The following is a 26,774-nucleotide window of genomic DNA, read 5'->3' as shown; positions in this document are numbered from 1 at the left end:
TTTCTTTGATACTTTCCAAACTGAGACAGTAGGTCCAAAGAGAATCTGAAAAATCACCAGGTAGAGTATGATCTTAGTTAAAAAAAAAAAAAAAAAAAAAAAAACCAAAAAAAAAAACTTAGGGTTTTGGGGGTAAAAGTAGATCTTGTTTTTATTTTACAGCTTTTTATTTTTCAGATGTCCTAAATTGAACATACAGTTTTATTTATTTTTGGACCTCAGTGCACTAGATGGGGTCCTTCCTGTCTGGTTTATGAAACATAGTTGTTTTTATTCCGTGTTGGACTCTTTTGTTTACTTTTTCATGGACTGGGTGAAGGGCCAGAAACGTGACCTGTACTCACCCCTGCCCCTCTCTCACTTCCAGAGTGTGTGTGCATGCCCGTGCACCATTCATTCCTTTTCACTGCTATATCAGGTTCTGTTGTGTGAGTTACTTTTATTAGGGAAGAGTTTCTCAGTAAGTCACTCCTTAGGTACCTTTTCTTCTCCTCAGTCCTTTTGCTGTCGGTTACTGTAGATGAGCTGAGCTAGAGTTCCCAGTGGCTAAATAGATAGTTGTATTTACAAATCTTTGCCCTGGGGCAGTGTTCAGGAAGGGAGGTGAGTTGTAATGTTTGGGAACTCTTATGAAGTCAGCTCTTAAGACAGAGACACCATGGAGCCACACAGTGCCTCCGTGTTTTCTGGGGTTCACTGACTAAAATGACCCTGAACGTGTCTCCCTGCCACACCTCTGCCCTGCTTTCCATCTCTGATGTAGTTCAGTATCACCATTTAATATGTGGCCAGGATACACCGAACATCCTTTTGTCTCTCATGTGTTCTTCCAGATAAACATCGAAGACCTTGAGGAGGGACCTGTGCTGAATGGGGAGAGATCCGATTGTCTGCTTACAGATGCTGTGGTGTCAGGGAACAAAAGGAGATCTCAGAGTGGAAGTGCAGACACCAAGAAAGCTGGTGAAGCAGCTGACAAAGCAGTGCCCCCAGAGCAGGTAGGTATGGGGACCAGGAGGTGCCCACCACACACGTGCACACACACACACACACACACCCTCTGCTGTCACTTTCTGAGTTCTAGTTACCCCCAAATTCTCTTGGGACCTCAGATAAGATTTGCAGGAAATCCTCGAGATTGGTTGTGGGCATCAAGGGGACCACATACAGGGTCCCCTAGACAAGTTTCCTTGACACATGACTTGCCTCCACACTTTGGGAGGGTCTTCTTCTATTCCACAGGGTGTCTGTTCTTTGTGATTGTGTGTCTGGAGCTCTGGTCAGGTGGACAGGCCTTTGGGTGGGCATGCCTTGAAGAAATGTTAGTGAATGTTAGTGAAATGTTAGTCAAGTTAGTTTTGGGTTATGGCTGGGGTGCATGCTTGTTTACTCAGCAAGTACTTCTTACAAACTTTCTGGGTTCTAGAGACAGGTCTGCCTTCCAGGGGCCTCTGGTTGGGAGTGTGACAAGTGGGTGGACACGTGCATAGGGGCACCTGACTGAGCTTGAGGTGGTGGAGGCATTACACTGCAAGGAAGGAAAGCACTAGGTGAAGGCACAAGAGATTGAGGCAGAGGCATCATGTGTGTTGGGGGGTGGGGACAGTGCAGTACAAGGGGACCTGGTCCCCCAGGTAGCTAAGTGTGCCAGGAAGAGTGGTTGGCAAAGTGAAAGATGAGAGCAGAGGGCAGGTGGGTGCCCTCTTAGGCCCTCTTGAGGTCGTGGGAAGCCCTGGGTCCTGTCTAGAAGTAGGGGAGAAAGTCGGAGGGAGGACCAGAGATGCAGGCCAGTGAGAGGTACTTGTTGGAGAAATAGGTGAGTTCACAGGACATTCAGGGTGGGAGGGAGGGGATGCCAAGCCTTGGTTCCCATGTCCCTCTCTAGCTTGTTGCTTTAGTTGTCAGACTGAAGATTTTATTGTCTCTTTCCCTTGACTAAAATGTGCTTCTTTTTTTAGTCTAATATAAGTGGTAAACTCCGAAAGAAGAAAAAGAAACAGAAAAATAAGAAAAACACTACAGGAGAAATTTTGGTATGTGCTTTCAGCTGTTTCTCAAGATGAAGTTAGAACCAATTCATTTTTATTTGATATTTTGATTCCTTACCATTAGGATATAATTCAGAGGTTGGGGAAAGTCACTTGACAAATTTTGCTTATGTTTGTTCATGTTGTTTCATGAGGGTTAGACCTCACTCTGTGCTTTCCATTTTCTGGCAACCATCTGAAATGACGTCCTTTGGACAGCACAGTCCTTTCTCAGTCCACTGCCCCTGTGCCCTGACCTTTTTCTAGTGCTGATGGGCTAATTTGATGTTGACATGTAAGCATCCAGATATAGCCTGTGTCAGAAAATCTGTTTCTTTCTTTTTTTTTTTTTTAAATTTTTTAAAATTTATTTATTTATGATAGTCACACACAGAGAGAGAGAGAGAGGCACAGACACAGGCAGAGGGAGAAGCAGGCTCCATGCACCGGGAGCCCGATGTGGGACTCTATCCCGGGTCTCCAGGATCGCGCCCTGGGCCAAAGGCAGGCGCCAAACCGCTGCGCCACCCAGGGATCCCAGAAAATCTGTTTCATTGATGATTCACTGTCTGGTTCTGTGTGTCCTGTCACTGGTAGTTACAGTCATGAGTTCCACCTGAAGAAGTGAGGTGAGCAGTATAGGCATGTAACTTGTTATTTCAAGAGTTCTTCTGGTTCTGCAATCACGCGAATTCTGAACTTCCTCTAATGAAGCATTTCTTCTTTTTTTCTGAATATATGTGCAGTATGTAGTGTTTGGATTATGAACTGTCAGGAAGTAAATACAGTATAATGCTAGTTCTCTGTAAAAATCATTTTGTTAAAAAAATCATTTAGTTGTTGATTGTTATGATGTTTAAAGTCAGTGTAGTTATTAATATGTTGTTCTGGGGCTTTTAGGAAAATGGACTGGAAGATATTGACCGCATCTTGGAGAGGATTGAGGACAGCAGTGGTTTAAACCGCCCAGGCCCGCCTCCCCTGAGCTCGAAGAAGCATGTCTTGTATGTGGAGCACAGGTACAGCCCCTCTCCCTCCTGGCTGAGACTTTGTGAGAGGAAAAATCATACTAAAAGAAAGAAGAAAACTTACTGTATTTAAAAGTGATGTAGGTTTATGGCCAAACATTTAGGCAATAGGAGCAAGGAAAAAGAAGTAAAAGAGAAATCCAAGGACCTGTCACCTAGGTTTATGTATCTGGGACTGTTTTTTTCTTGAACGATATTGAAGAAAGATGTCACTCTGTGATAAATGATTCCTCTCTTGTCCTAGTAGATGCTTCTTCCTGAGTCACACCTTGATCTAGTTTATGGGTCTGAGACTGCTCTGACTTGGCCCCAGCACTGGCCGCCTATGCTTCCGGCCAATGTGGTTTGGGAGAACGTGGGCCAGCCAGTTGTCTTTCATGTCAGAATAGCTGTTCTCCCTGGTGGGTTTTATGTGACCTTTCAGAATTCCCAGAATCATTATAGAAGAACTCAATTTCATTTTTCTTTGTAAAATTTTCAATTCTCTAGACACTTGAATCCAGACACAGAACTGAAAAGGTATTTTGGTGCTCGAGCTGTCCTGGGGGAACAAAGGTAAGATCAACACTGGCTGTGTTCTCAGAGAAGGGAGGGTGCATTCCCAAGGCCAGTTAAACCCCTGGGGAGGGATGAGGAGGATAGGTAAGGCGCTTTGCCAAATGAAAGCCTGAGGATTTCTGGTTCTGAGGAATCTCAGGGGTCAGGGAGAAGTTGACATTTGACCTTTTCAATGACTGTTGGGCTCTCACCCTCACACTGCCTCTCCTAGCATGTGACTCATAATTTTACAAAGATTCTGTAAGTCCTAAAGTTTTGAGCTGAAATCTTGACCAAGTTAATTTTTTTCTCAATCAGCAGCAAAACCAACATGGGGTTTAGATTCTGGGATAAGTTTGATCTTTGTCAGTTTAACAGTTTTTAATGGTTGGCACCATGTGGTCAACACAATGAGAATGCTCTGAGCATGAGGATCTATTTGCAGGATTTTCTGTAGGAGTTGGGGGTGTTTAGCTGTCTGGACACTCCAGCATGGAGTCCCAGTTCTGACCAGGAGCTTCCACACTAGCAGAAGCTTTGTCTTTTCTGGATGTATAATTAAATGCTTGTTATGAAAAAAAAAGATGAGGTAAGGGGCACCTGGGTGACTCATTTGGTAGGGCACCTGACTCTTATTTTCAGCTCAGGTCATGATCTTTGGGGTCCTGGGATCTGGCCCCACACTAGGCTCTGCATTCATTGGGGAGTCTTCTTGTCCTTCTGTCCCTTCCTCCTAACCTGTGCATGCTCTTTCCCTCTCAAAATCTTTTTTAAAAAAAAAAGGCTATTTATTTTTAAAGATTTTATTTATTTATTAATGAAAAACCCAGAGAGAGGCAGAGACATAGGCAGAGGGAGGAAAAGCAGGCTCCATGCAGGAGCCCGAAGCGGGACTAGATCCCGGAACTCCGGGACCACGTCCTGAGCCCAAGGCAGATGCCCAACCGCTGAGCCACCCAGGCATCCCAAAATTGAGGCAATTTAGAAGGAGAATTGTCTCCTTTGACACCTCCGCCTGCCAAAGATAACCATTCAGGACAGCTTGCTGCACCTGTGTGGGGTCCTCTGCACACACATCTTGTTCCCCGGCACCACAGAGTTTTGCTGGCGTGTCACACCACCCAGTTCTGCATGGCTAGGTTCTAGGCACCATTTTCCACACCCTGGTATACAAGGGGAATGCGCTTACCCTAGGGGACAGGTGTTGGCTGTAGTCTCCCTGCATCTGTGTGGTCATTTCTAGTGAAATTGCGTGGCAGCAGGTATTCCCATTTGCATTACCTCCAAGTTGTTCCACTGCCCTCCAAGCACCTATGTGCCTCAATCCACCAGCCATCTGTTTCTTCTTCTTTGAGCTGTCGTAGAGTTAGGAGTTCTAGATTCTGTCTAACGTGTAGATGGAGGACTTTTTTTCTTTGCGAATGGTTTTTGCTTTTATCTTTGGTGTTAAGTTATTCAGGACACAGGGTTTTGGACTTTATGTCTTCTTTTGGAATATTGATGAAAAACATTTTCACATTTAAAACATTCCTCTGGGTCACCTGGACTATCTTGGGCTGGATGTTGTGCCTGTCCTCACCAGCTCCACTTGTTTGCTTCTGCTTGGCCCACCTTTGCCATCGCTTCACACTTCTGCCTTGTCTTGTTTCTGTGCAAATCATAGTTCATAGTAATTATATTTGTTTTTCTAGTACTATTTTACTTCTAGAATATTGATTTCCTTAAAACTAAGTCCCACCGGGACACCTGGGTGGCTCAGCGGTTGAGTGAGTGTCTGTCTTCAGCTCAGGGCCTGGTCCTGGTTCAGGGATTGAGTCCCACATCCGGCTCCCCGCAGGGAGCCTGCTTCTCCCCCTCTACCTGTGTCTCTGCCTCTCTCTGTTTCTCTCACGAATAAATAAATAAAATCTTAAAAAAAAAAAAAAAAAACTAAGTCCCACCAAAGGCTTCCCTGAGAAGCCACGGTTCCCTGTCTCCTTCATTCCTTAGCCTGCACGAAGATAGACTTAGTGTGTTTCTGGTTGTCCTTCCTGGTGGCTGCTTCAGAATCTGCAGATGTCATGTGCTCGGCTTTCTCTGACAGTCTCCATGACACAAATACTGGGCATGCTCATCCTCCCGCTGCTCTGCTCATCTCTGCCCTCCTCAGTGCCTCCTCCCGCCACCTCCCTGTATTCTGTATGTTCTTTACGGACAGCTTATTGCAGGGCTGGGCTAGCCTTGGGGTTCCTTAGATCACACAAGTCTGAACATCCAATTTTCCTTTTTTTTTTTTTTTTTTTTTTTTTTTTTTTTTCAATTTTCCTTTTTATACACTACCAAGCTCCCGGTCAGAACTGGACTCTGTACTGGAGCGTCCAGAAAGCTTGAACACCCCCACCTCCTACAGAAAGTCCTGCAAACAGACTCTCATGCTCTGAGCATTTCTCACTGTGTCTACCATGTGGTGCTAACCATTAAGAACTGTTAAACTGACAAAGATCAAACTTATCCCAGAATCTAAACCTCATGTTGGTTTTGTTTTGCTGATTGAGAAGCAAAAATCTGGCTAAAGTTTCAGGGCTAGCAGCTCAAACTTGAAGAGGGAAAAATGAGTTTTCTTCAGATTTTGGCCATGGTTTTCAGGTACCATGTGTTTTCTTTTTTTTTTTTTTTTTACCATGTGTTTTCTCCTGCAGTTTTGCCTTCTTGTTGGAAAAGAAATACACTTTTTTATCCTGTTCCTAAAACAGGCCAGAGTCTTACTCAAGTTTTCTTTCTTTTTCTTTTTTTTAAGATTTAATTTATTTATTCATGAGAAACACAGAGAGAGAGGCAGAGACATAGGCAGAGGGAGAAGCAGGCTCCCTGTTGGGGAGCCTGATGTGGGTGGGACTCCATCTCAGGACCCCAGGATCATGACCTGAGCCAGCCACTCAATCACCGAGACTCCTAGGCATCCCAAATATTTTTTCTTAATGAAGTGGTTCAGATTATCAAGAAAGTATAAAGAAGAATGTACACATGTTCACATGTCTGTTACTCAGCTTAAGAAACAAAGCATCAGTGATGGCACAGAAACCCTTCTTTGCAACTACAGCTTTCAGGGGGTGATGTGGCACCTGTGGAAGAGACTCCTGGATCACAGAGGTGGAGCACATGGCTGAGGGGAAAGAGCAGTTCATGCACAGCATCTCAGGAGAGGGACCTCCCTCCTCTGCTGCCCACTTGTGCCTCTGTCTTGCTAGTTATCACTCAGAAGTGTGTTGACGTCAGTGTACTGATAGACCCTGCCAGTTCTCTTCATGGTTACCGTTATTCCCTTTTCAAAATGTATTGTTAAATTGGTGGTGTCTTGAGATAGGGGAGAGGACCCACCTTATGACAGACCTGCCCTTCATCCTCTTTGCTCAGCTGGCATCACATTTGTGCAGCCTGGCCCACAGGGAAGCCAGCTCACTTGAGTCCGCCGGGTCCCTACACATTTGCTTTCCTCCTGGTCTTTATTTTTAGTTTTCAATTTTTGTTTCCTTTTTATCTGTATTTCCTGCCATTTTGCTGGACTGTAAATTTGCTGGGTTTTTTTTTTCTTTCTCTGGTGGTTTGGTTATTTAGATTATACAGTTTCTAGTTTTGTCTGGCAGTGGTTCCTTTTTTTTTTTTTTTTTTTTTTCTGGCAATGCTTCTGTTGTGTTGTTGACACCATTTGCTTTCTGTCCTGGTCACGCTGGTGGAAGTACCACCACTCTTCCCCTCCCTTCTCTTCCCCACAGTTTTGTTTCCATAGTCCCTGCAGAGATCAAGCAGTGAAGGTGAAGCTGTGACCATGTCTTTTCTTCCTAGGCCAAGGCAGAGGCAGCGTGTGTACCCCAAGTGTACATGGCTGACGACCCCTAAGAGCACCTGGCCACGGTACACCAAACCAGGTGAGGGGCTGCGTGGTTTATGCAGAGCCAATGTACCGGGGAGGACAGAGGACCCCCCTCTCCCGCCCCCCACACCAGCTGCATGTTTTCTCAAGTACGTTTTCATGCAGCTTTTTTCTTTTTTCCTGTGGATACTGTCTCATAGGAAGCAACCAACTTCATTTTTCAAGTGTGATATTTTATATTTTGTTGCCAATTAGTAAGTACAAATAATTTACAGAAAAACAGCAACAGTGCAGAAAGGTTTGGGGTGTGGAGTAAATGCCCCATTAGAGGCACTTGGCGTCTGAGAACCCTTGGATCGTGGGGCCCGACTGGGGTGGGACCAAGGGTAGAGGCAGGGGCCCCCACCATGACGGAAGCATGTGACGGCCCCGCCCTGCCCCCGTGTTTGTGGGGTTCTGTGTGGTTCCCTCGTGCTGGTAGTGAGGACATGGGAAGCCCTAGGTTCTGGTGGGTGTCTTGTTTCCGCTGTCTTTCACCCCCGCTTTGCTTCCCAGAGGCCCCTGAGCCAGGGCAGATGAGGGCTCCTCAGCTCTGTAGTGCTGCAGGCCTTGGCCTTTGGTGGGGCCGTCAGGAGGGTAGCCTGGAACCACTCACTTATTTCATGAAGCTCCTGAAGGTTCCTCAGAAGAATCTGGTACAAAGAGAAAAGACTTTCACTCGTGGTTATAGATCACCATCACCATGGATGCCTGGCTGCAGCCCTGCATGATCTCCCATGCCCACCTGGGTCTGGGCTCTGCCCAGTGTTTAAGCCTAGCCAGATGAGAGGCGGATGGCTCCATGTGTGTCCTCACCTCTATTGTCCTGGGATGATGATGATCCAGGCACACCCATGGGGGAAGAAACACCTTCATAGGAAAAATGTAGGCAGAATGTGGTGCTCATGTGGACCAAGCCACGAGCAGTCAGCCCCAGGCACCCTGGAAAAGGAGACACTGATGGGGACTCATGTCTAATATGCACAGAGACTCCTCATCAGGAACACTGATGCTGCACTCTCCTCAGGTCTGTCAATGCGCCTGCTGGAGTCCAAGAAAGGCCTCTCCTCCTTTGCATTTGAGCATAGTGAGGAGTACCAGCAGACTCAGCACAAGTTCCTGGCTGCCGTGGAGTCCATGGAGCCCAACAACATTGTGGTGCGTGTGTCCCCTAGAGAGTTCTCACCAGCCTGCACCCTCCCTTCAGTTATCCAGGCTGCCCCGGGCCTGCATCCCAGCCTGTGGTCGCTCAACCCAAAGTTGTCCTTGTCCTTTCTTTCTGTTCCTCTGACCCTCACTGTGTGCCTGGGTCACGGGGGCTGGGGGCCATGGCAAGGTGCTTCTCAGGACTTGCCACCTCTCCCAAGGGCTGTTTAGGGGAGTGGTGGTAGAGGGTGAAGGTGGAGATCCCACCACAGGGGTGGTCAGTGACTCATCTGAGCAGTGGTGATGAGCTTAGTTTGAGGTGAAGGTATTGTGGGTGTCACCCTTTGTGACATTTTCCCAAGGTTTAAATGACTGAAGGAAAGCCCTGCCTAGGGCTGGTACTTTGCTGCCTGCTGTCCAGGGGTCTCCACGTACAGCCCCATCCATTGTCCCTCTTTCCTCCCAGGTTCTGCTCCAGACTAGCCCATACCACGTTGACTCACTTCTGCAGCTCAGCGATGCCTGCCGCTTTCAGGAGGATCAGGAGATGGCCCGAGACCTCGTAGGTAAGAGCCTCCATGGGCCCGCCGCCCTGCTGTGCCTCGGAACCCACGCACAGCTCTGCTGGAGGAGGATAGGTGCTGCCTTGTAAGGTGACAGCAGGTACACAGGGGTTTGCCAGGACTTTTTTTTTTTTTTTTTTTTTTTTTTGAGAGGAAAGGGGAGAGAGAGGTGGGGGGAGGGGCAGAGGAAAAGAGAGAATCTCAAGTAGGCTCTGTACTGGGCCCACTCGGGGCTCAATCTCATGACCCTGACTGAGATCATGACCTGAGCTAAAACCAAGAGTCTGATGCTTAGGTTCCCCTTTTGGATACGATTCATATACTATATAACTTTGCTGTTAAGAGCATACAATTGATTCATTGGTGTTTAGTTTATTGTCAGAGTTGTACAGTTCCATCACCACCAAATCTGGGAAAATTATGTTAACTTACAAAAGAATCCCTGCCCATAACCTGAGACCACCCTACCTCCAGCCCCTGGCAACCCCAAGTCTGCTTCCTGTTTCTGTGCATTTGCCTGTTACGGACATTTCCTGTGAGTGGATTCCTGTGACATGTCTACCTGGCTTCTGTAATTTACCACAATGTCTTCAAGGGTCACTCCTTTCACGGCTACCTGATGCTCCTTAGTGTGGACAGACCATATTTTGTTTATCTACAAGCACTTGGGGGACACTTAGGTGGTTTCCACATCTTGGATCAAGTGAATGAGCTGCTATGGACGTGTGTATGTGGGTTTTGTGAGGCCATGTGTTTGTGGCACTTTCAAAATCCTTGCTGTGTTACCTTCTTCCTTTGAGAGCTTTCTTTGTGAGCCGTAGGGGGTTAGGGTTGCATCCACAGTGGCCATGACACCTTCCCCTGGTGTTTGTGTGGCCCTCAGAGAGAGCGCTGTACAGCATGGAGTGTGCCTTCCACCCCTTGTTCAGCCTCACCAGCGGGACCTGCCGGCTGGATTACCGCAGACCTGAGAACAGGTGGGTTTCATGGATGACAGGTGTGTCAAGGTGTGTCCAAGGTGTCACACTATGTGAGTGCCTTTATAGGTGTCATTGAAGCAGGTGGCAGGGGACTGTCCCCGATATGTCCTGCCCACTAGCTCACACAAGGGCATCTTGTGTTGTGTTTACAACTTGAATGCAGGAGGGCTGAGTTCAAGGACAGATGGATGGGGCAAGCCTGGTGTTCCCTTTGTCCTTGTTAGAAGTGAGTCTGACAAGCCACTTCATTATGATAGGGTCTGTAGTTGTGTTTACTTGTACGCATGGACAAAAGGATCTGTGCCCTGTGAGTTTAGAATACTCTGGAACGCTTTGTGGGAGCCAAACATGCCAATTCCTAAATCATTGAGCTACTTGAACTCAGCCTGATCCTGTTCCCTGCACCTGCACTGAGCGGTCATACTTGCTTGATGTTCTGTTCTCACAGATGCACCTCCTGCCCCAGAGCCCCACTCTGGCACCAGCCCTCACTAATGGAGGCCTGAACAGTCTTACCCACTGGATTCCTGCCCTCAGCCTGGCCTTCAAGGCCCCCCCGGGCGGTGGGGCGGCATCCTTGGTCCCGGTGCCCTGCTCACCCTCTTCTGGCCTCAAGCGTCCTTGGTCATCTCCAGCACTGGATGTTCTCCACACCTTGTCAGTCAGCCTGGAACCCAGGACTTGCTGACCATCACCCCCCGCTCGCACCCAGCACAGATTGTCTGGGTTTTTTTGTGTTTGTTTTGTCTCTCCAATTAAATTTTTCATTCTTGGAGATAGGTTATAAAATACCAGCATCTGTAGGCACTAGCAGAGTTGGTGGTCATTGATAAAAATAATAGTCCACCAGGATGATTCAAGTCACAAACTTGATGCATCCAGCTGCAGTGCCACTGGCAGCTACTGAGATTTGAGGGTAAATTCAGATGGTAATTACAGTAGGAGATGTGGACTCTGTTCTCTGAAATTATAAACAGTAAAGGAAGAAAGCTAAGTTTGTTTTTCTCTACATGGATACACATATAACTGCAAACAACAAGCAGAGCATCGCCTTCTCTGCAGACACAGGGGGACACTCGCGAACATTCACGGTGATTAGGCCACACAGGAAGTGCCGGCGCAGCCAGTGAGCAGAGGGTGGACTCGGTGCTGGACGAGGCTTCCAGGCAGTGCGGCTCTGTGCCTGCTGCTGCTCTCATTCACGAGGAACTGTCTTGGATCTAGGAGCTTCTACCTGGCCCTCTACAAGCAGATGAGCTTCCTGGAGAAGCGAGGCTGCCCACGCACTGCGCTGGAGTTCTGCAAGCTCATCTTGAGGTAAGCGCCCATCGCTGCCACCTGTGTGTCGTCTGCGGCCTCAAGCTAGCGGATGTCCACACCAGCCCACTCTGCACTTTGTCTCCCTCTGCCTGTTTGCTGCCTCTGGAAGCCTGGAGCCTGATGAGGACCCCCTGTGCATGCTGCTGCTCATCGATCACCTAGCCTTACGGGCACGCAACTACGAGTACCTGATCCGCCTCTTCCAGGAATGGGAGGTGGGTGTGAACATGATGTCACATGGGGCCGAGTCTCCCTCTCTTGTCTTAGGCCAGAGTCTGTGCGCTCCAGGGGAGTCCTGCAACACCATGGAGAGGGTCTGGGCAGATCCATATGCTCCTTCCTTGCTCCCTGCTCATATGTGCGCACACCAGCTGCTGGGGGTGGGGATGGGGGTGGGCCATAGGGAATGACGCACATTCGGGAGCTTGTGTGCTGGGTGGGTTCATGTGGACACATGCAGGTGGGGTCTGCCTCCAGCCTGATACTGAGGCTTAGACTAGGCATAGAAAAGAGTCATTAGTGATTTTCATAATGCTTGCCTTTGAAGTGATGCTATTTTAGTTATTTGGGTTAAATGTAACAGTAGTAACATTTGTTTTATCTGTTTTCTTTTTAATTGAGCTGCTAGGAAATGTGTGTTCCTGTTAGATGGCTCTTGAGTGTGTGTGAGCCTGACTACCTCCAGTGGGGTGGGGGTGGTGGGTAGAGAAATAGCAACTTGTTATCTTTTTGTGTAATTGAGAAATGAAAGAAGTCAAACCACATGGAGAGGTCACCTACATAAATCATTTTGGACTGTCACTTGGCTGATTTGCTGAGGAGTCCTGCTTCTGGGACCTAGTTTACAGAAGTTCCTGGAGCCTTCAGAATGCAGCTGCAGGGAGCACCCCCTCCCTCCACAGTGGGTCTGCAGAAGAATGTTTGTGGTAGCCTGTAAGGTTCCATAACTGTGTAGGCCACAGTTCCACTTCAGTGGAGAAAACATGGCATGTCGTTTGTTACATACACACAGAGAAAGGCAAGCTGAGTGCTCGGCCATGTCAGCTGATGTTGATGAGGTCCTGGCAAGAGCAGGGATGGTCCTCATTGCCAACCAGACTTTCTGAGTTCTCCAGTGTGACACTGCAGCCTGAGGTTGGGTGCTTTTCTGTGACCCCACCCAACTTCGCCTGCCCCAGGTCCTTCCACTCTTCCCTGTCAATTCTCTACAACCCCCTACCCCCAAACCCTGGTCCAGGGCCTTTTGACTTGTCTCCTGCCAATAGAAAGCCTCCAGATGCAACATGAAGTGATTTTTATGCCAACAGAACACTTGTGTGCTCATCACAGGGGCTCCTTGGGTGACTTCAGAGTGTCTGTGAATTGTGCATCTTTTGTCTTTGCTGTGTCAAAACTCCAGATTTTGTTTCTCCATCTCTGAAGGCTCATCGGAACCTGTCTCAGCTCCCAAATTTTGCCTTCTCTGTGCCATTGGCCTATTTCCTGCTGAGTCAGCAAGCAGACCTCCCTGAGCAGGAGCTCAACTCTGCAAGGGAGCAGGCCTCTCTCCTGATCCGACAGGCACTCACCATGTTCCCTGGAGGTTGGTACATCCTAGCAGCCCCTGCAGACATGGTTGGGCCCCCGCACACACGTAGTCATGGTTTGAAAGCTGAAAATGAATCAGAACTGACTTTGGTGTCCAAGTGTCTCAGGGTTTTAGGATAATAAAAGGTGTTTTGATATTGACTGTTTAAGAAAAACTTTCTCTCTGAAGATGGAGTGTTTTCTAGAAAGAGGGACATGAGCTGCTAGATGTTAGCAGAACTGTGCAGAAGGGGCCCAGTCTGCAAATTAGGCATTATATTCTCATCCTCAAATCCTATTTCTTACTGAGTTGAAGAACTTAGAGGCCAGGTTGTCCTGGGATTGCACAGAGGCCCTTCCAAGCATCCCTGTGCTCCCTGGAGGCTGGTGTCCTCGTGGAGATGGAGTCCTGTGGGCTGATCTCAGTGCTAACGAGATCAGAGAAGAGCCTGCTGGTACATCAGGGAACTGGTGGACTTGGGTCCTCTTACCACTTGCAGTTTCACAGAGGATTATGTGCCTGGGATAGGCTATGTGGCTCATGTACACCATCCTCACCCCCATGAGCCTGTTGCATCCCTGGCCAGGCAGAGGAGGCAGCCAAGATCCCCACTTTTAGGGCTCACATCCTAGGGCAGGGAGGCAGACCAGGGAATGAGATGAGAAGGACCGTAGATGAGGTGGTGCTAAGTGCTAGGGAGAAAACAGAGCTGAGCATGTAGACAAGGGTGGTGGAGGTCTGAGGAGGCAGCCAGGGCAGGGCTGAGGCCGGTGTCACTCAGGGTTCCCACCCTACAGCGTGCTCAGTATCTGCTGGTACATCTGGGCTTGACCCCCATTCTGTGCACACACAGAGCTGCCTGTGGTGTTTTCATACGACCTGGGGTGGTCCTCCTGCACACTGAGCTGCCCTGGAAAGTCCCTCAGACGATAGGGTTCTCCGGGTGCTATGACTGTGGGGAAGCCGCAGCTGCTCAGAGCCTGTCTCTGCCCAAGGCCTGAACCCCGTGAGCCTGTAGGTGGAATGCGTGTGATCTCAGTGGTTGGAACGCCTTGTGCACGTGCTTGGGGGGGGTCATGGGTGCGACCCTTCAGATGCAGATGGGGCTGCTGGGAGGCAGCAGTACAGACAACCCCCTCCAAGGTGGCAGAGGCCCCTTGGGGGCTGGCGTGGGTACCCTGGCCTCACCCCGGTGTCACCCTGCCTTTGGGGGCCCCTGCTTCCTCCTGCAGTCCTCCTACCTTTGCTTGAGTACTGCAGCGTGCGGCCAGATGCCGCTGTCGCCACTCACCGCTTCTTTGGACCGGATGCTGAGATAAGGTAAAGACTGGGATGGGCCCCAAGAGAACAGTGCCCGCCCACGTGTGGGTCATGGGGGTGCCCCTAGGAGCAGAGCCCGGGAACCATTTTCATGAGGTTGGCTGTCACTGCTCTCTCCTCCCACCAGGAGGGTCTTGCCAGGTGCTCTCTACAGGTGACCTTTGTGGCCAGACTCTTCTCCCACTGAGGAGGGCTGTGTGCCATGTCTACATGGGGCATTGCCTCCTGGTTAGACACCGAGCTGGTCAGCGTGTAAGCAGCCCACAGCCCAAAGCACCAACCTTCCTGAGGGGAGTGGACAGGGTGTGGGGCCCACTGTGCTGGCACCTGCAGGCTGGAATTAGCATCGGTACAGTCATTAGTGTGGTTCACACGTCTGTATGTGCACGGACTACCTTACCAGGTGTCTTACAAAAAATAAAGGAAAACATGCAGTGTGGGAACCAGCCGCCTTCAGACCCTGTTCGTAAACCATCATGGTTCCTGCCTATTTTTGTGTGTGAGCAGACGTGCATGTTGTTTTTCCATGTTCTGTTTCTATTGAAGACCTCATATTTATTAAAATACATGTCTTTCTATGGAAGCAAATGCTAAAGTGTCCCACCACTGGGCACTGGCACATCCCAGTTTGGCAGCCCCTCTGCGCCACCTCCTCTGGCCCCAGGCTGCTGGACAGGCCCACACGCTCCCCACAGGTGCAGGTGGGTGCATGGAGGCCGTGCCCTAGCGGGCTCTGCTTACAGGCCCCACTCTCCCACAGCCAACCCCCTGCCCTGAGCCAGCTGGTGAGCCTGTACCTCGGAAGGTCACACTTCCTCTGGAAGGAGCCCGCCACCATGAGCTGGCTGGAGGAGAACGTTCGTGAGGTTCTGCAGGCGGTGGACTCTGGAGACCCTGCGGTGGAAGCGTGTGAGAGCAGGTGGGCCTGGAGGTGACAGGGCAGCGGTTAGCCTGATGCCCATCTGCTCGGGGGTGGCTGTCTCACATGTGGCATCAGGGCCGGGGTGGCTCTCGTCCATATGCTGCCCCTTTTCTCTGTGGGCTCTAGACGGAAGGTGCTCTACCAGCGTGCGCCCAGAAATATCCACCGCCACGTGGTCCTGTCCGAGGTCAAGGAAGCTGTTGCTGCCCTCCCCCCGGTAAGGGAGCTTTGTAACATTTGGGGCCCCTCCCCTCACACCTGGAGTTTTGAGAGGTGGGATTATGCTCCTGACTGGCCCAGCCGCTGTGGGGGCCCTGGAGCCAGCGGCCTAGAGCACTGACGTGTGAGATGCTGGCACAGGAGATCACAAAGTTCTCTTCCTTCCCTACTGCACATGGGCCATCTGAGTGGGGCAGAGTGAGTGTCCTGGTGGAAGAAAGGCTGTCCCCCACTCCTTCACCCAGTTTCTCAGTACAGTAGACACAGCCTCGCAACCAAGGACCACTTCTATCAGACTGACGGGACTCCTTGCAGAAAAGCCAGTCCAGGCTGGAATCGCCTGAAAGTCTGCTGGGGGAAGGCCAGGACTCACGACGGTTCTGTTTCCCTTTCTGAAGGATGTGACCACGCAGTCTGTGATGGGGTTCGACCCTCTGCCTCCTTTGGACACCATCTACTCCTACGTGAGACCAGAGAGGTACCTCTCCATCTCCCGCTTTGTGCCTTTGCTTGTATAGCTCTGAGTCAGTGCTTGAGGGCTCACTGGGACTCCCGGCCTTCTGCAGACACAAGCCCTCCAAGGACATTGTGCTTTGGGGTCATGGGTAGGCTTTTCTTGGCTATGTTCTGCGCTTACGCGATGTAGGAGCCTTTTTCGATCAGATTGTAGAGCAGATGTTGGAGGTAACACTGTGAAGTGAGAGTAAGACACCACCTCTACCCTCATGGAATATGCAGTACAGTGGGGAGATATATTCATTATAGAATCTAGAAATTAATGTAAGATCAAAACTGCATTAAGAAACCGCTGATACTTTAAAAAAAGAAAGAAAGAAACTGCCGGTACATATGATTCTCAGAGGAAGCCATGGTCAGTGAAGTATGAAGGAATAATATATCTTTGCCAAGGAAAGAGGGAGAGAATGCTGGTATTCCAGAAGAGTCAGCATGTGCAAAGGCCCTGTATAAGAAACACAGCACAAGGAGAGCGTATTCCAAGAGCTGAAAGGAGCCCATGTGGCCAAGCCAGAAGAGCTATAGTAAGGGCACAGCAGAGCCAAGTCTGCAGCGGATTTGTGGATGGCGTTTAGCCTTGGGTCATGGGAAAGCTGCTTTTTTTCTTTTCTTCTAGCCTTAAAAGCTAAGCGATTGCCTTACCATGAGGCTGTTAGCACCGCACTGTAGATCTGAAAGTCACAGGCAGATTTTCCCATTTCAGAAAGTGTGCTTTTCAGACCTCTCAGACACATTATGTAGGATAAAGGAGTTTTTCTTAACTGAATTACATTCTAAAAGTTGGACTGTGTGCTTCTGGGGAACCAGTGCCCAGTTAAATTCTCAGAATGTTTGAGGGGACACGAATTTTTAATGTTGTTAGGTTCACACAAAAAGCTAACTTGCTGGACATTTAGCCCTGAGGAGTGGTTAAAGGGCCGTGCCAACCTGAGGCCATCTGTCCTTAAATGTCCAATGGAGGGCAGCCCAGGTGGCTCAGTGGTTTAGCGCCACCTTCGGCCCAGGGCATGATCCTGGAGATTCAGGATCGAGTCCCACGTTGGCCTCTCTGCATGGAGCCTGCTCCTCCCTCTGCCTGTGTCTCTGCCTCTCTCATTCTCTCTCTCTCATGAATTAAAAAAAAAAAAAAAAAAAAAAATCTTAAAAGAAAAAAAAAAATGTCCAATGGAGCTGGGCTGCAGCACCAAGTCCTACCAGGAGGGTCCTCCCCAGCACACGCATCTTCTCTTCACATGACCCCTTTGCACCCGTGCATGGCTTTTCTCAAAAGCAAGCCACCTGTGCCATGGCAGGTGACCCTCTGCTGTCTGCTCAGCTCAGCCGGCCAGGTCTGCAAGGACCCGCCCCCTCTGGAAGGCCTGAGCTGGTGCCCAGCTGCTGCTTGAGTTGCGGTGGTGTGTATATCCCCGCTGCCAAGGGCAGAGTGTACTGTGTGCTTCCTGACTTTCCTCCCTCCTTTTTCAGGCTGAGTCCCGTCAGCCATGGAAACACAATTGCACTCTTCTTCCGGTCCCTGTTGCCTAATTACACTATGGAGGTATGTGAGCATGTCTTGGCCCCTCTCTGTCACATGGGTTCAGGGAGGGCTGTGGGCTGTGCATGTCTAGAGGCTTTACTGACTCCAGCAGCCTGCTCAGGAGACTGGGACATGCCTACCTGAGACTGTAGCCGCCACCTTGGCCCTGCTCTGGGGCCTGGCCTTGTCAGTCACATGTTTGGGTTAGGAGCTTCTTCCTGACAGGGTCCTAGGCCAGCTGGGTTGGGAGCAGTGGGCCTCAGAGCCCAGGACAACCCCTGCTCATCCGAGTCTCATTGCTGCAGGGGGAGAGGCTGGAGGATGGAGGGGCTGGGGGTCTGAACCACAACCAAGGCTTGAACAGGCTGATGCTGGCCGTACGAGACATGATGGCCAACTTCCACTTCCACGACGTGGAGGCAGCTCGCGAGGACAACCCCGAGGGGGATGGGGAGTGGGACTGAGCCCGCGTAGATGCCACGCCCCAATGCTGTACAATTATGTTCCTGATTGCTGTTCTGGTCGGAATTGACCAGTACCCTGGAGTAGAAATGCTGTGTTGTCCGCTTGCCTCCTTTGTGTCTCCTATAAATGTGAATGGGTTACGCTCCGTGCAGCATGAGCTCTTCTTTCCTGGGGCTGGAGTTCCTGCCCAATGTGAGGCAGGTGGGTGCTAGATCTGCATAGCCCCTGAGCTGTCCCAGGAGAGGACATGACCCACCCTCACACACAGCCAAGCCCAAGCCGCATGTGAACTCTCTCCATGGCCACCCTGCCCCCCATATTTTGGGGCACAGAGTAGAGAAGGCCCCACTGGTTTCCAGTGCAACATCTCTGCTGAGACCACAGAGACATGCTTCCATTGGGAACTTGGAACAGGCTGGCCAGGGGCAGGGGGTGCTGACACTGGAGTCCTTGGCCGGGGCATTACACCAATGCAGAATCCCAGTGATTTTATCGGGAAACTTCAGGGCAGGAGTTGGAGGGAGATGGAGGGAGGCCGAGAGGTGGACCTTGGAAAGGATGTCCTGCCAGCTCTGGGGAGTGTGTGTAGCAGGGGTTAGGGTACATTTGATGGGGGAGGGGGAGAACAATGAGGTGAATAGAGCATGGAGGAGGGCTCATCACCTGGGGCAAGTCCTGGCCTACTTGACAGCTCAGTACCACACAACCCTGCCAGTCTGTCGGATGCCCTCCCTGCCCTGCCCTCCATCCCTATAGGTAGCCCACAGCTGGGAGAGAGGGAGGGAGCACATGCTGCTTACATGCTCTGGGCCAAGATCAGGTCTGCTGAGCATTGGTATAGAGGCCCTTCTCCCAGGAGGTCCCACACAGCATTCTAGACAGTGACATGGAATCACCTGTTGGGGGAGATCTGTTAAGTTATCCTGTCCGAAGTTCCCAGCTAGGGAACTCCCAGCATCTGGGAGTTAACAGAAGCCTCTGCTCTGAACGCCCATGGTAAGAACGGTGCCCTGCAGATATGTTGATGTTGGTCAGTTACTACCCATGCTTAATTCCTTGTCACCATAACTGGATTTGCTGGGTGGGATTGGGTATGATTGAGATAATCCCAGACTATCCTAGATCTACATGTCTCCCACTAGGGTATCCTGCGATAAGCTTCAGCCAACAGGATAGGAGTCTACTGGGTTCCCCCAGAAAGGGGTTGGTCCTCTGATAATGACAGGCAAGCAAGAAGAACTTGGTACTCTGCATCATCCAGCCTTAAATACAACCAGATGGGATTGTGATATCCGGAGCTGCAGCAGCCATTTTACGATCAGGAGTTGCTGACCCTCAAAATGAAGAGCCAGTGTCCTAGAGATAGGCAAAGAGAGGCTGGGCCCAGACTGGTGAAACTGCTCACTTCTGGGCCTGCTGTCCCAAGAGATTATTAAATCATCAGTGCTCAGCTAAACCTCTTGGGTTAGGTCATTACTTGTAGCTCTGTTTCCATGGAGATGAAAAGACAGCCACCTTTTTCAAATCTGAACATCTGCTCTGAAGGCTTGCCTTGCCACCCAGTGTCCAGGCAAAGGTGAATTGGCTCTTCCCAGGCCTCCTGCTGCCCGTGGACAGATTGCTAATAGTTTATGCTCTTTCCCACCAAGTCAGGCCCTACCTCAGGGTCTTTAGGGCAGACACCACAGGTAGGGCACACAAGGTGTTCCCCTCACTGAGTTCAAAGACTTCATGGTGACTCAGCTCTGGGCTGGGTCTTCCTGAGATCCCACGATGACAAGATCCAGGAGGAGCGAGCTGTATACCCCACATGGCTGCTGGGGGGGGTGGAGGGTAGGAGGGCTGCTGTGTCTCCTGACTGGCCCTGGGAGGACCTCCATGAAGGAAGCAGGGCCTCCTGGTGTGGCCATGGCTAGACACTGATCTCACTGGTCTCTGCAGTGAGAGGCCATTTACACTTCAGCTCCCACATGAAGGTCATTTACACATTGAATGCTCCCATGTTGCGGGCCTCGTGTGCAACTGGCACTCAACTGTTCTTGGTAGTGGAGACAGCCACTGAGCGACTCTTGTTCTCTCAGCCTCCTCACAGATGGGTCAGGCCCATCCTCTCATGTTGATACCCTCTCATGTCCACCACCTGTCTCCTGGCCCTTCTCCGTGTCTCCCAGGAGCACTAGAGATCAAGTTGATAGAATTGGCCTTCAGATGATCTGTGATTTCATTTAGACATTTCCCTCATAACCATAACTAATCACGAAGTTGAGTGTCTTCTTCCCAAGAAGTCCCCAACGGGCACATCAGAACCAGATGGGGAGTCTCGAGGCCTCACCAGGAAGAGGTTATCCAGTTCTCACGCTCTTTGAAGTCTCATGCGGGGGCGGGGGGGGTGGGCACATCCGTCTCAAAGGCCTCATTTATGGAGCTGGAAATACCGTCCCTGCAGTGTGCTGACACAGGAGCTGGGGGCGAGGTGCCCCCTCTAGAGGGAAGGTGGTCCTTGGTGATGGACAGCTGTGGTGCTAGTCCCAGGACCCTTTGCTCCCTCTGGGGTTCTCCCATCAGGACAACAGAATGGGAAGATGCCAAGTCCACAAAAGGCAAAAAGCTGGAAGGGGAAGCTCAGTGTGTGGGCCTATCCTGTGGCTGGTGCCTGTGGGTGTGGGTTGTCTTCATCTCCTATAGGGGGAGGCGGGGGTGGTGCTCGTGTCCTGTCAGCAACAGAGGAACAAGTCCACTCCATGTCACCATGTGGACACACTTGGCCTATGTCCACCATAAGATGGGACAGGAACAGCCAGCAAGTACTGTCTGTAACAGACGGGAGATTCCCAGTGTGGTCTGTATTCTTGAAGACCGCTACACACACCACAAGGATATCTGAGTGCAAAGAAAGGCACAACCTGAATTCTAAAATAGGTAAAATTGGCAGCCCTGGTGGCTTAGCAGTTTAGCGCCGCCTTCAGCCCAGGGTGTGATCCTGGAGACCCGAGATCGAGTCCCACGTTGGGCTCCTGGCATGGAGCCTGTTTCTCCCTCTGCCTGTGTCTCTGCCTCCCTCTCTCTCTCTCCCTCTCTCCCTCTCTCTCTGATGAATAAATAAATAAAATCTTAAAAAAAATTTTTTTAAGTTTTTTAAAAATTAAAAAAATAAAATAGGTAAAATGAACCAGTGGTCAGGGAATGACTCCCAGGGTGAGCGGATGCCCTAGGTGTTCTCGGGTAATTCACATTTTATTTTTTGGTCTGGATGCTGCTTTCCTGGCTGTTAAGGTTGGGACATCCACTAACCTGCATATTTACAGTTTGTGTACTTTTATGTATGATGTACTTCAATAAGAAGCACCGTCCAAGGGGGGGAAGCCGCCTTGCTGAGCGATGCAGATGTAAGGGATGATATTTATGAGTGGTTATGACTGTGTGATCACACATGTGGGTGTGCTGGCATCAGAGTGGATGAGAGAGTGGGCTTGAACAGGAATGTCACAGATGACACTGCAGACACTGCAACCACCCTCCCAGCTTCCTCTTACGTCTCCTGCACCACCACCACCACCTCTACCCCCGCCACCTCCATCACCTCCACCACCTTCAACTCTATCTCCGCCACCACCACCAAGCCAGTCCCTTGCCTTTCTTGTTGCCTCAGGTTTTCTCCACCTACCAACAAATAGATCTCCGCCCCCCCCACCCCCGCCAGCCTCCACAGAGGAGAAATCACAAAATCACAGTCTTTAGTGAGAAAGTGCTGGGAGTAGGTGCCCACAGGCCACTCTTAGCTTCCCTGTGGCTTGCTCAGTACACCATGTGGCTGGAGACCCGAGGTTTGCCCTTGAAGTGGTTTCTTATGCAGAGGAAGTGGTGGCTGTCGGGGTCCTCCCCCTCCCCCACTGTAGGATGAGGCAGAGCAAGGGCCTGACCCTGACGTGACCAGGATGCCCTCCAGCAGGGCTCAGTGAAGGGGGTGGGGGTCCTCAGGAGCAGGGGCTGCCCTTAGTGTCTAACATGAGGTAGGGAGTTAGGGGTTCAAGCTGGGGATGAGTGGTCAGCAGCCAGTGACTGTATCTAGGCAGGGTGGCATCAGGTGGGTGGTCAGAGATCAGACAGTTCCCAAGAGGAGGTGCTGTTTGCAGTATATTTAGGGAACCCCACATAGGCAGACACTGGGAGCGGAGCCAGGTGAGGGGGCACACATCCAGCTGAGCCCCAGCGTCCAACGTCCTTGGAGCCAGGATAGCCCTGGGTGCCATTTGTGCTGCCTGGAGGGTGCAGTGGGTTCTCTCCGATGCATGCATCCCGGGTGCACGCCCATCACGTGGCCACCTCAGGAGGAGGGGCTCCGGAGCCTTTAAAGATGTGGAGAAAGGCTTCATTCTTTCTGGAGTGGGACCTCAGCCCCCTCCAGGCCTGGGAAAGCGGGAGCCCTGAGCCGCCATGAGGCAGCAAGAAGATAGAAACGTACGTCTGAACCTGAGCAACTGCCCCTCCATGGAAGAGGTGGGGAGGTGGGCTGAGGGTCGAGGGGTCCAAAGAGACTAGAGGGTTGGGGTCCGGGCTGGGAAGCGACTGCTCTGTCAGGAAGCTGGACTCTCTCTGGCTGGGTCATTGCTGAGCTGACACTTGTACAGACCGGGAGAGGGCAAATGTGAGGGCGGCCCTGGAGGACAGACAGGCCCTGCTGGTGGCACCATGAGCTGAGCAAGACACCTGAGAGCGAGGACCCTGCTCTGCTCCCTGCTGGGACCATGTCTGGGCAGGGCCCCCAGAGAAGGCTGCTGGGCTCTCTCAATGGCACCTCCCCAGCCACCCCTCACTTCGAGCTGGCTGCCAACCAGACCGGGCCCCGGTGCCTGGAGGTGTCCATTCCCGACGGGCTGTTCCTCAGCCTGGGGCTGGTGAGCGTTGTGGAAAATGTGCTGGTGGTGGCCGCCATTGCCAAGAACCGCAACCTGCACTCGCCCATGTATTACTTCATCGGTTGCCTGGCTGTGTCCGACCTGCTGGTGAGCGTGAGCAATGTGCTGGAGACGGCCGTCATGCTGCTGGTGGCGGCAGGCGCCTTGGCTGCTCAGGCTGCTGTGGTGCAGCAGCTGGACGACATCATTGACGTGCTCATCTGTGGTTCCATGGTATCCAGCCTCTGCTTCCTGGGCGCCATTGCCGTGGACCGCTACCTCTCCATCTTCTACGCGCTGCGATACCACAGCATCGTCACACTCCCGCGGGCGTGGCGGGCCATCTCCGCTATCTGGGTGGCTAGCGTCCTCTCCAGCACGCTCTTCATTGCCTACTACAATCACACGGCCGTCCTGCTTTGTCTTGTCAGCTTCTTTGTAGCCATGCTGGTGCTCATGGCAGTGCTGTACGTCCACATGCTTGCCCGCGCCTGCCAGCACGCCCGAGGTATTGCCCGGCTCCATAAGAGGCAGCACTTCATCCCCCAGGGCTTTGGCCTCAAGGGCGCTGCCACACTCACTATCCTGCTGGGCATTTTCTTTCTCTGCTGGGGCCCCTTCTTCTTGCACCTCTCACTCATGGTCCTCTGCCCTCAACACCCCATCTGTGGCTGCGTCTTTCAGAACTTCAACCTCTTCCTCACCCTCATCATCTGCAACTCCATCATTGACCCCTTCATCTACGCCTTCCGCAGCCAGGAGCTCCGAAAGACTCTCCAAGAGGTAGTGCTATGTTCCTGGTGAGGCTGCAGGCTTGAGGCCAGGGTGCTGGGCAGAGGGGGGTGGTGATTGATACCCATGTGACTGGGGCAGTCACTTGCAGAAAAGGACAGATGAGCTGATCTGTGGTGTGGTGGATGCATGGACCCTCTGGGGCCAGAGAAAGGAATAAACAAAAATCTCCAGGAGTTGCTGTGGAGAATGGAGGAGGCTGGGGAGATGGTGGGGCCACAGACACGAGAGCCAGGTCCGGGACTACTGGACAGCATCTCTGGCTGCTCCTGGAGAGTTCCTTCTCCACCCAGGGACCAGGCAAGGCCTGCACACACCCACCTTTGCTGCCAGGTCTGGAGATTTGGGCCCCTGCCCGTTGGGATGTGAAGTCTCAGTGTTGGTAGCATGACAAGTACTGCTCTCGGGAAGGCCTCCAGGAAAAGGACTTTGTGACCAGCCAGTCCTCACAGGACTGCTTCGGGAAGAAGTGAGCTCCTGTTGCAGGCACAGGGACTGTCTACAGGAGCTGCAGTGGAGGGTAGGGCTGATCTAAAGTCCACTGGTAACCAGAGAGCTGGTGACCCAACTGTGTGCACATGCACCGCATGTACCCACCAGACAGTGTTGGTCAGTGCCTGCTCAGGCCAAGGCAGAGGTCATCAGCCCGAATCAGTGACTGGTGCCCAGGGTCTCAGGGCTGGGAAGCTGGGAAGCAGTCTGGTAATAAATGCTGTGTCTGGTGCAGACACATCACCATCCGCTTTGCGTCCTTTGGGAAATTGCTTGCAACTGGAGGGGCGGGGCGGGGGGGCAAGGGCGGGGTTGAGGGTGATGAACAGGGAGCTGTGAATCCCAGAAACCAGGGTGGGTCTGCCTAGCTGAAGAAGCCACAGCCCCAGAGCACCTGAATGCCTGAGCCCTTGCCCAAGGAGAGAGTGTAGGGGTCCCCTGATCACACCCACTCTGGGCCTGTGTCTTAGTTTTCTCTTCCTGGTGTAAACCCCAGCTCAGAACAACCAGAGTCAGAAGCAGCAGGAATGGTATCCCTGGGTGGCTCAGCGGTTTAGCACCTGCCTTTGGCCCAGGGTGATCCTGGACCCACATCGGGATCCTGCAGGGAGCCTGTTTCTCCCTCTGCCTATGTCTCTGCCTCTCTCTCTGTCTCTCTGTCTCTCTCTCTCTCTATCATGAATAAATAAAGAATCTTAAAAAAAGAAAAAAACAGGAACAGCAGCTGCCCCCACCCCACCCCCGCCCCCCAGTCACCTCCAAGGTGACATGACTCAGCACTGTCCAGGCTGCCCTTGATGGCAGCAGAAGCAGGACCACCATGACCCATATGTGACCTCCATGTCTGTTCTGAGGAACACAGCAGGGCCCCCAGGGTGTGCCAGGGGTTGGGGGCTGCTTTCCCCCACGACTGCCCTCCTGGGAGAGGGAGGTCAGTGCTCAGCCAGCTCTGGGAAGTGTTCGAGGCGAGGCCTCCCAGAATGGAGTGGGACTGTCCAAGTCCAAGCCGTGAAGGAGTGCACGTCGGGTAAACTGTGCTGCCTGTTGCCGGAAGCCCTTGGGTCCTCCTTCTGTGACAAACCTGGGTTTCTCATGGAAGAGCCCACCTGGTTTCCTCCACAGATACTGAGTGTACAGTCGACCCCCTTCCTGATACAGGTTCGGCAGTGGCAAGGGTGATGGTATCAGCCAATTTGAAGGCAGGTCTAGTAATGCCTAAAGTCTTCTGCAGCCTCTGGCCAACCACCCCCAGCACTGCCCCAGCCAGCCTCCACCTACGCTGGCAGCTTCAGCCCAGACTGCTGGCCTCAATGCCAGGAGCTGGTTCCCGGCAGGGCCAGCCTTTGCTGGGAGACAAGACAGTGAGTCAGCCTTGAACCTGGCACCAGAGCCCTCTGGGGATGGAGAGAGAACTGGCCTGGCTCACTGCCATCACGCAGGGAGGCAGGGCATGTGGGTAATGGGTCTTGGATGCTGCAAAGCTTCTTCCTTTGCTCAGACAGGGAGGTGCAGCCAGCTCCGGGGAAGAGCCAAATGCTCACCAAGGACCCCCTGAATGGGGACAGGGAGTGGCCCCAGGCAGTGGAAGCCAACCACAGAAAGCCACATCATGGACACATTGTGGGGGAGGGGTGTCTCTTGAGAACAAAAGACCCATTTCTAGACTAGCCAAACTGGAGAGCTTGGGGGACGGGGGAAGAGGGGCTTGTGCACGACCACACCCTGTCAACGCACTCTTGAGGAGCCCAGACACAGACACATCACAGGCCTATTCAGCCAACAGCTTGTGGAACACCCATGCACTCTGAGACCCTTCCTGGGAGAATTTCTTACTCAACTATCAGAAGGACCTTGTTATAAGGTCATTTCACTACAGAGTCTGGCCCCAGAAGAATAGTAAGCCAGTGGTATATGTATGTGTAACATAACATCTGTACTGCATGTCCACTTCATCCCCTTTCTCTTCTGACCAGTGGACTCCCTTTCCCAGTTTTTTTTCTCCAAGAATCCCCCCCATCTCTGCCTTATGCACACACCATCTCACTACATAGCCCCTACCACCAATGTTGTGTTGGCCTCACTTGGACCAAAAGTCCAGGAGTACAGGTGACATCAGGAAGTGAATCAGACAGAAACCACTGCCCACCATCCCACACCCTGCCAGTCCCTCACCTGGCTTGTGTCCTTCCGATAATTCCTGACATCAATATTCACTGAGCAGCGATTACACACCAGGCACTGTGCCTCGCTGGGGTACAAAGCCTCCCCCTGCGCAAGGTCCATTTGGAATCTCATGAAAGCCCCTGAGGGAGGAGGGGCAGGTGGCATCCCCCCACTGCAGGGAAGGACGGGGAAGTTCACAGCTGCCATTGTAATCGACCGTCCTTCTGACTCCGCGTTTCTGAGCCCTGCTCCATGCTTTCTTCTGGAGGGTTCAGTGTCTGCTGCAGCCTCTTCCTGCCTCTCCCACCCCTAAGGGACCCAGCAAAGCTCAGGGTACCTCGTTCGTCCCTTTATGCCACAAGACAGGGAGCTGAGAGGGAGAGGCGTCCTTTTGGATGGAACATGGGGTTGGTCCCT

At 51.6% G+C, this 26,774-nt stretch overlaps 2 protein-coding genes and 1 long non-coding RNA gene across 4 annotated transcripts in view; 2 read left to right on the top strand and 1 right to left on the bottom strand.

Annotated features, from left to right (window-relative positions):
• The window catches only part of TCF25 (transcription factor 25), a 31,642-nt gene extending 12,171 nt beyond the window's left edge, over positions 1-19,471 (top strand). The window contains exons 2-18 of one of the 2 annotated variants that reach the window (XM_025427178.3): positions 834-998; positions 1,959-2,033; positions 2,928-3,046; positions 3,545-3,610; positions 7,415-7,497; positions 8,509-8,639; positions 9,094-9,193; positions 10,074-10,167; positions 11,395-11,487; positions 11,600-11,705; positions 12,913-13,072; positions 14,290-14,377; positions 15,138-15,296; positions 15,426-15,516; positions 15,917-15,996; positions 17,499-17,571; positions 19,158-19,471. In XM_025427178.3, the coding sequence (XP_025282963.2) occupies positions 834-998; positions 1,959-2,033; positions 2,928-3,046; positions 3,545-3,610; positions 7,415-7,497; positions 8,509-8,639; positions 9,094-9,193; positions 10,074-10,167; positions 11,395-11,487; positions 11,600-11,705; positions 12,913-13,072; positions 14,290-14,377; positions 15,138-15,296; positions 15,426-15,516; positions 15,917-15,996; positions 17,499-17,571; positions 19,158-19,172 (1,698 nt within the window). In that variant the 3' untranslated portion in view covers positions 19,173-19,471. Of the gene's footprint in view, positions 1-833; positions 999-1,958; positions 2,034-2,927; positions 3,047-3,544; positions 3,611-7,414; positions 7,498-8,508; positions 8,640-9,093; positions 9,194-10,073; positions 10,168-11,394; positions 11,488-11,599; positions 11,706-12,912; positions 13,073-14,289; positions 14,378-15,137; positions 15,297-15,425; positions 15,517-15,916; positions 15,997-17,498; positions 17,572-17,855; positions 18,161-19,157 lie in introns of those variants that run through there. The other variant, XM_025427177.3, reaches the window with a different exon arrangement.
• LOC112646854 (uncharacterized) lies at positions 4,413-8,939 on the bottom strand. Its single transcript, XR_003127929.3, has 4 exons — positions 8,668-8,939; positions 8,298-8,423; positions 6,950-8,134; positions 4,413-5,240 (listed from the first exon to the last, which is right to left on the bottom strand). It is a non-coding gene; the product is annotated as an uncharacterized LOC112646854 (long non-coding RNA).
• Positions 19,472-21,522: 2,051 nt separating the features above from the next.
• On the top strand, positions 21,523-24,321 carry MC1R (melanocortin 1 receptor). Its single transcript, XM_025427180.3, has one exon. The coding sequence runs from the start codon at positions 22,761-22,763 to the stop codon at positions 23,712-23,714; it is 954 nt and encodes a 317-aa protein (XP_025282965.1). The 5' UTR covers positions 21,523-22,760; the 3' UTR covers positions 23,715-24,321.
• Positions 24,322-26,774: the final 2,453 nt, after the last annotated feature.

The sequence above is a fragment of the Canis lupus genome, chromosome 5 (assembly GCF_003254725.2).
Source record: "Canis lupus dingo isolate Sandy chromosome 5, ASM325472v2, whole genome shotgun sequence".
Classification (NCBI taxonomy): Eukaryota; Metazoa; Chordata; class Mammalia; order Carnivora; family Canidae; genus Canis; species Canis lupus.
Note: the sequence above shows the minus strand (reverse complement) of the source record. Positions and strands in the feature narration are given on the sequence as shown.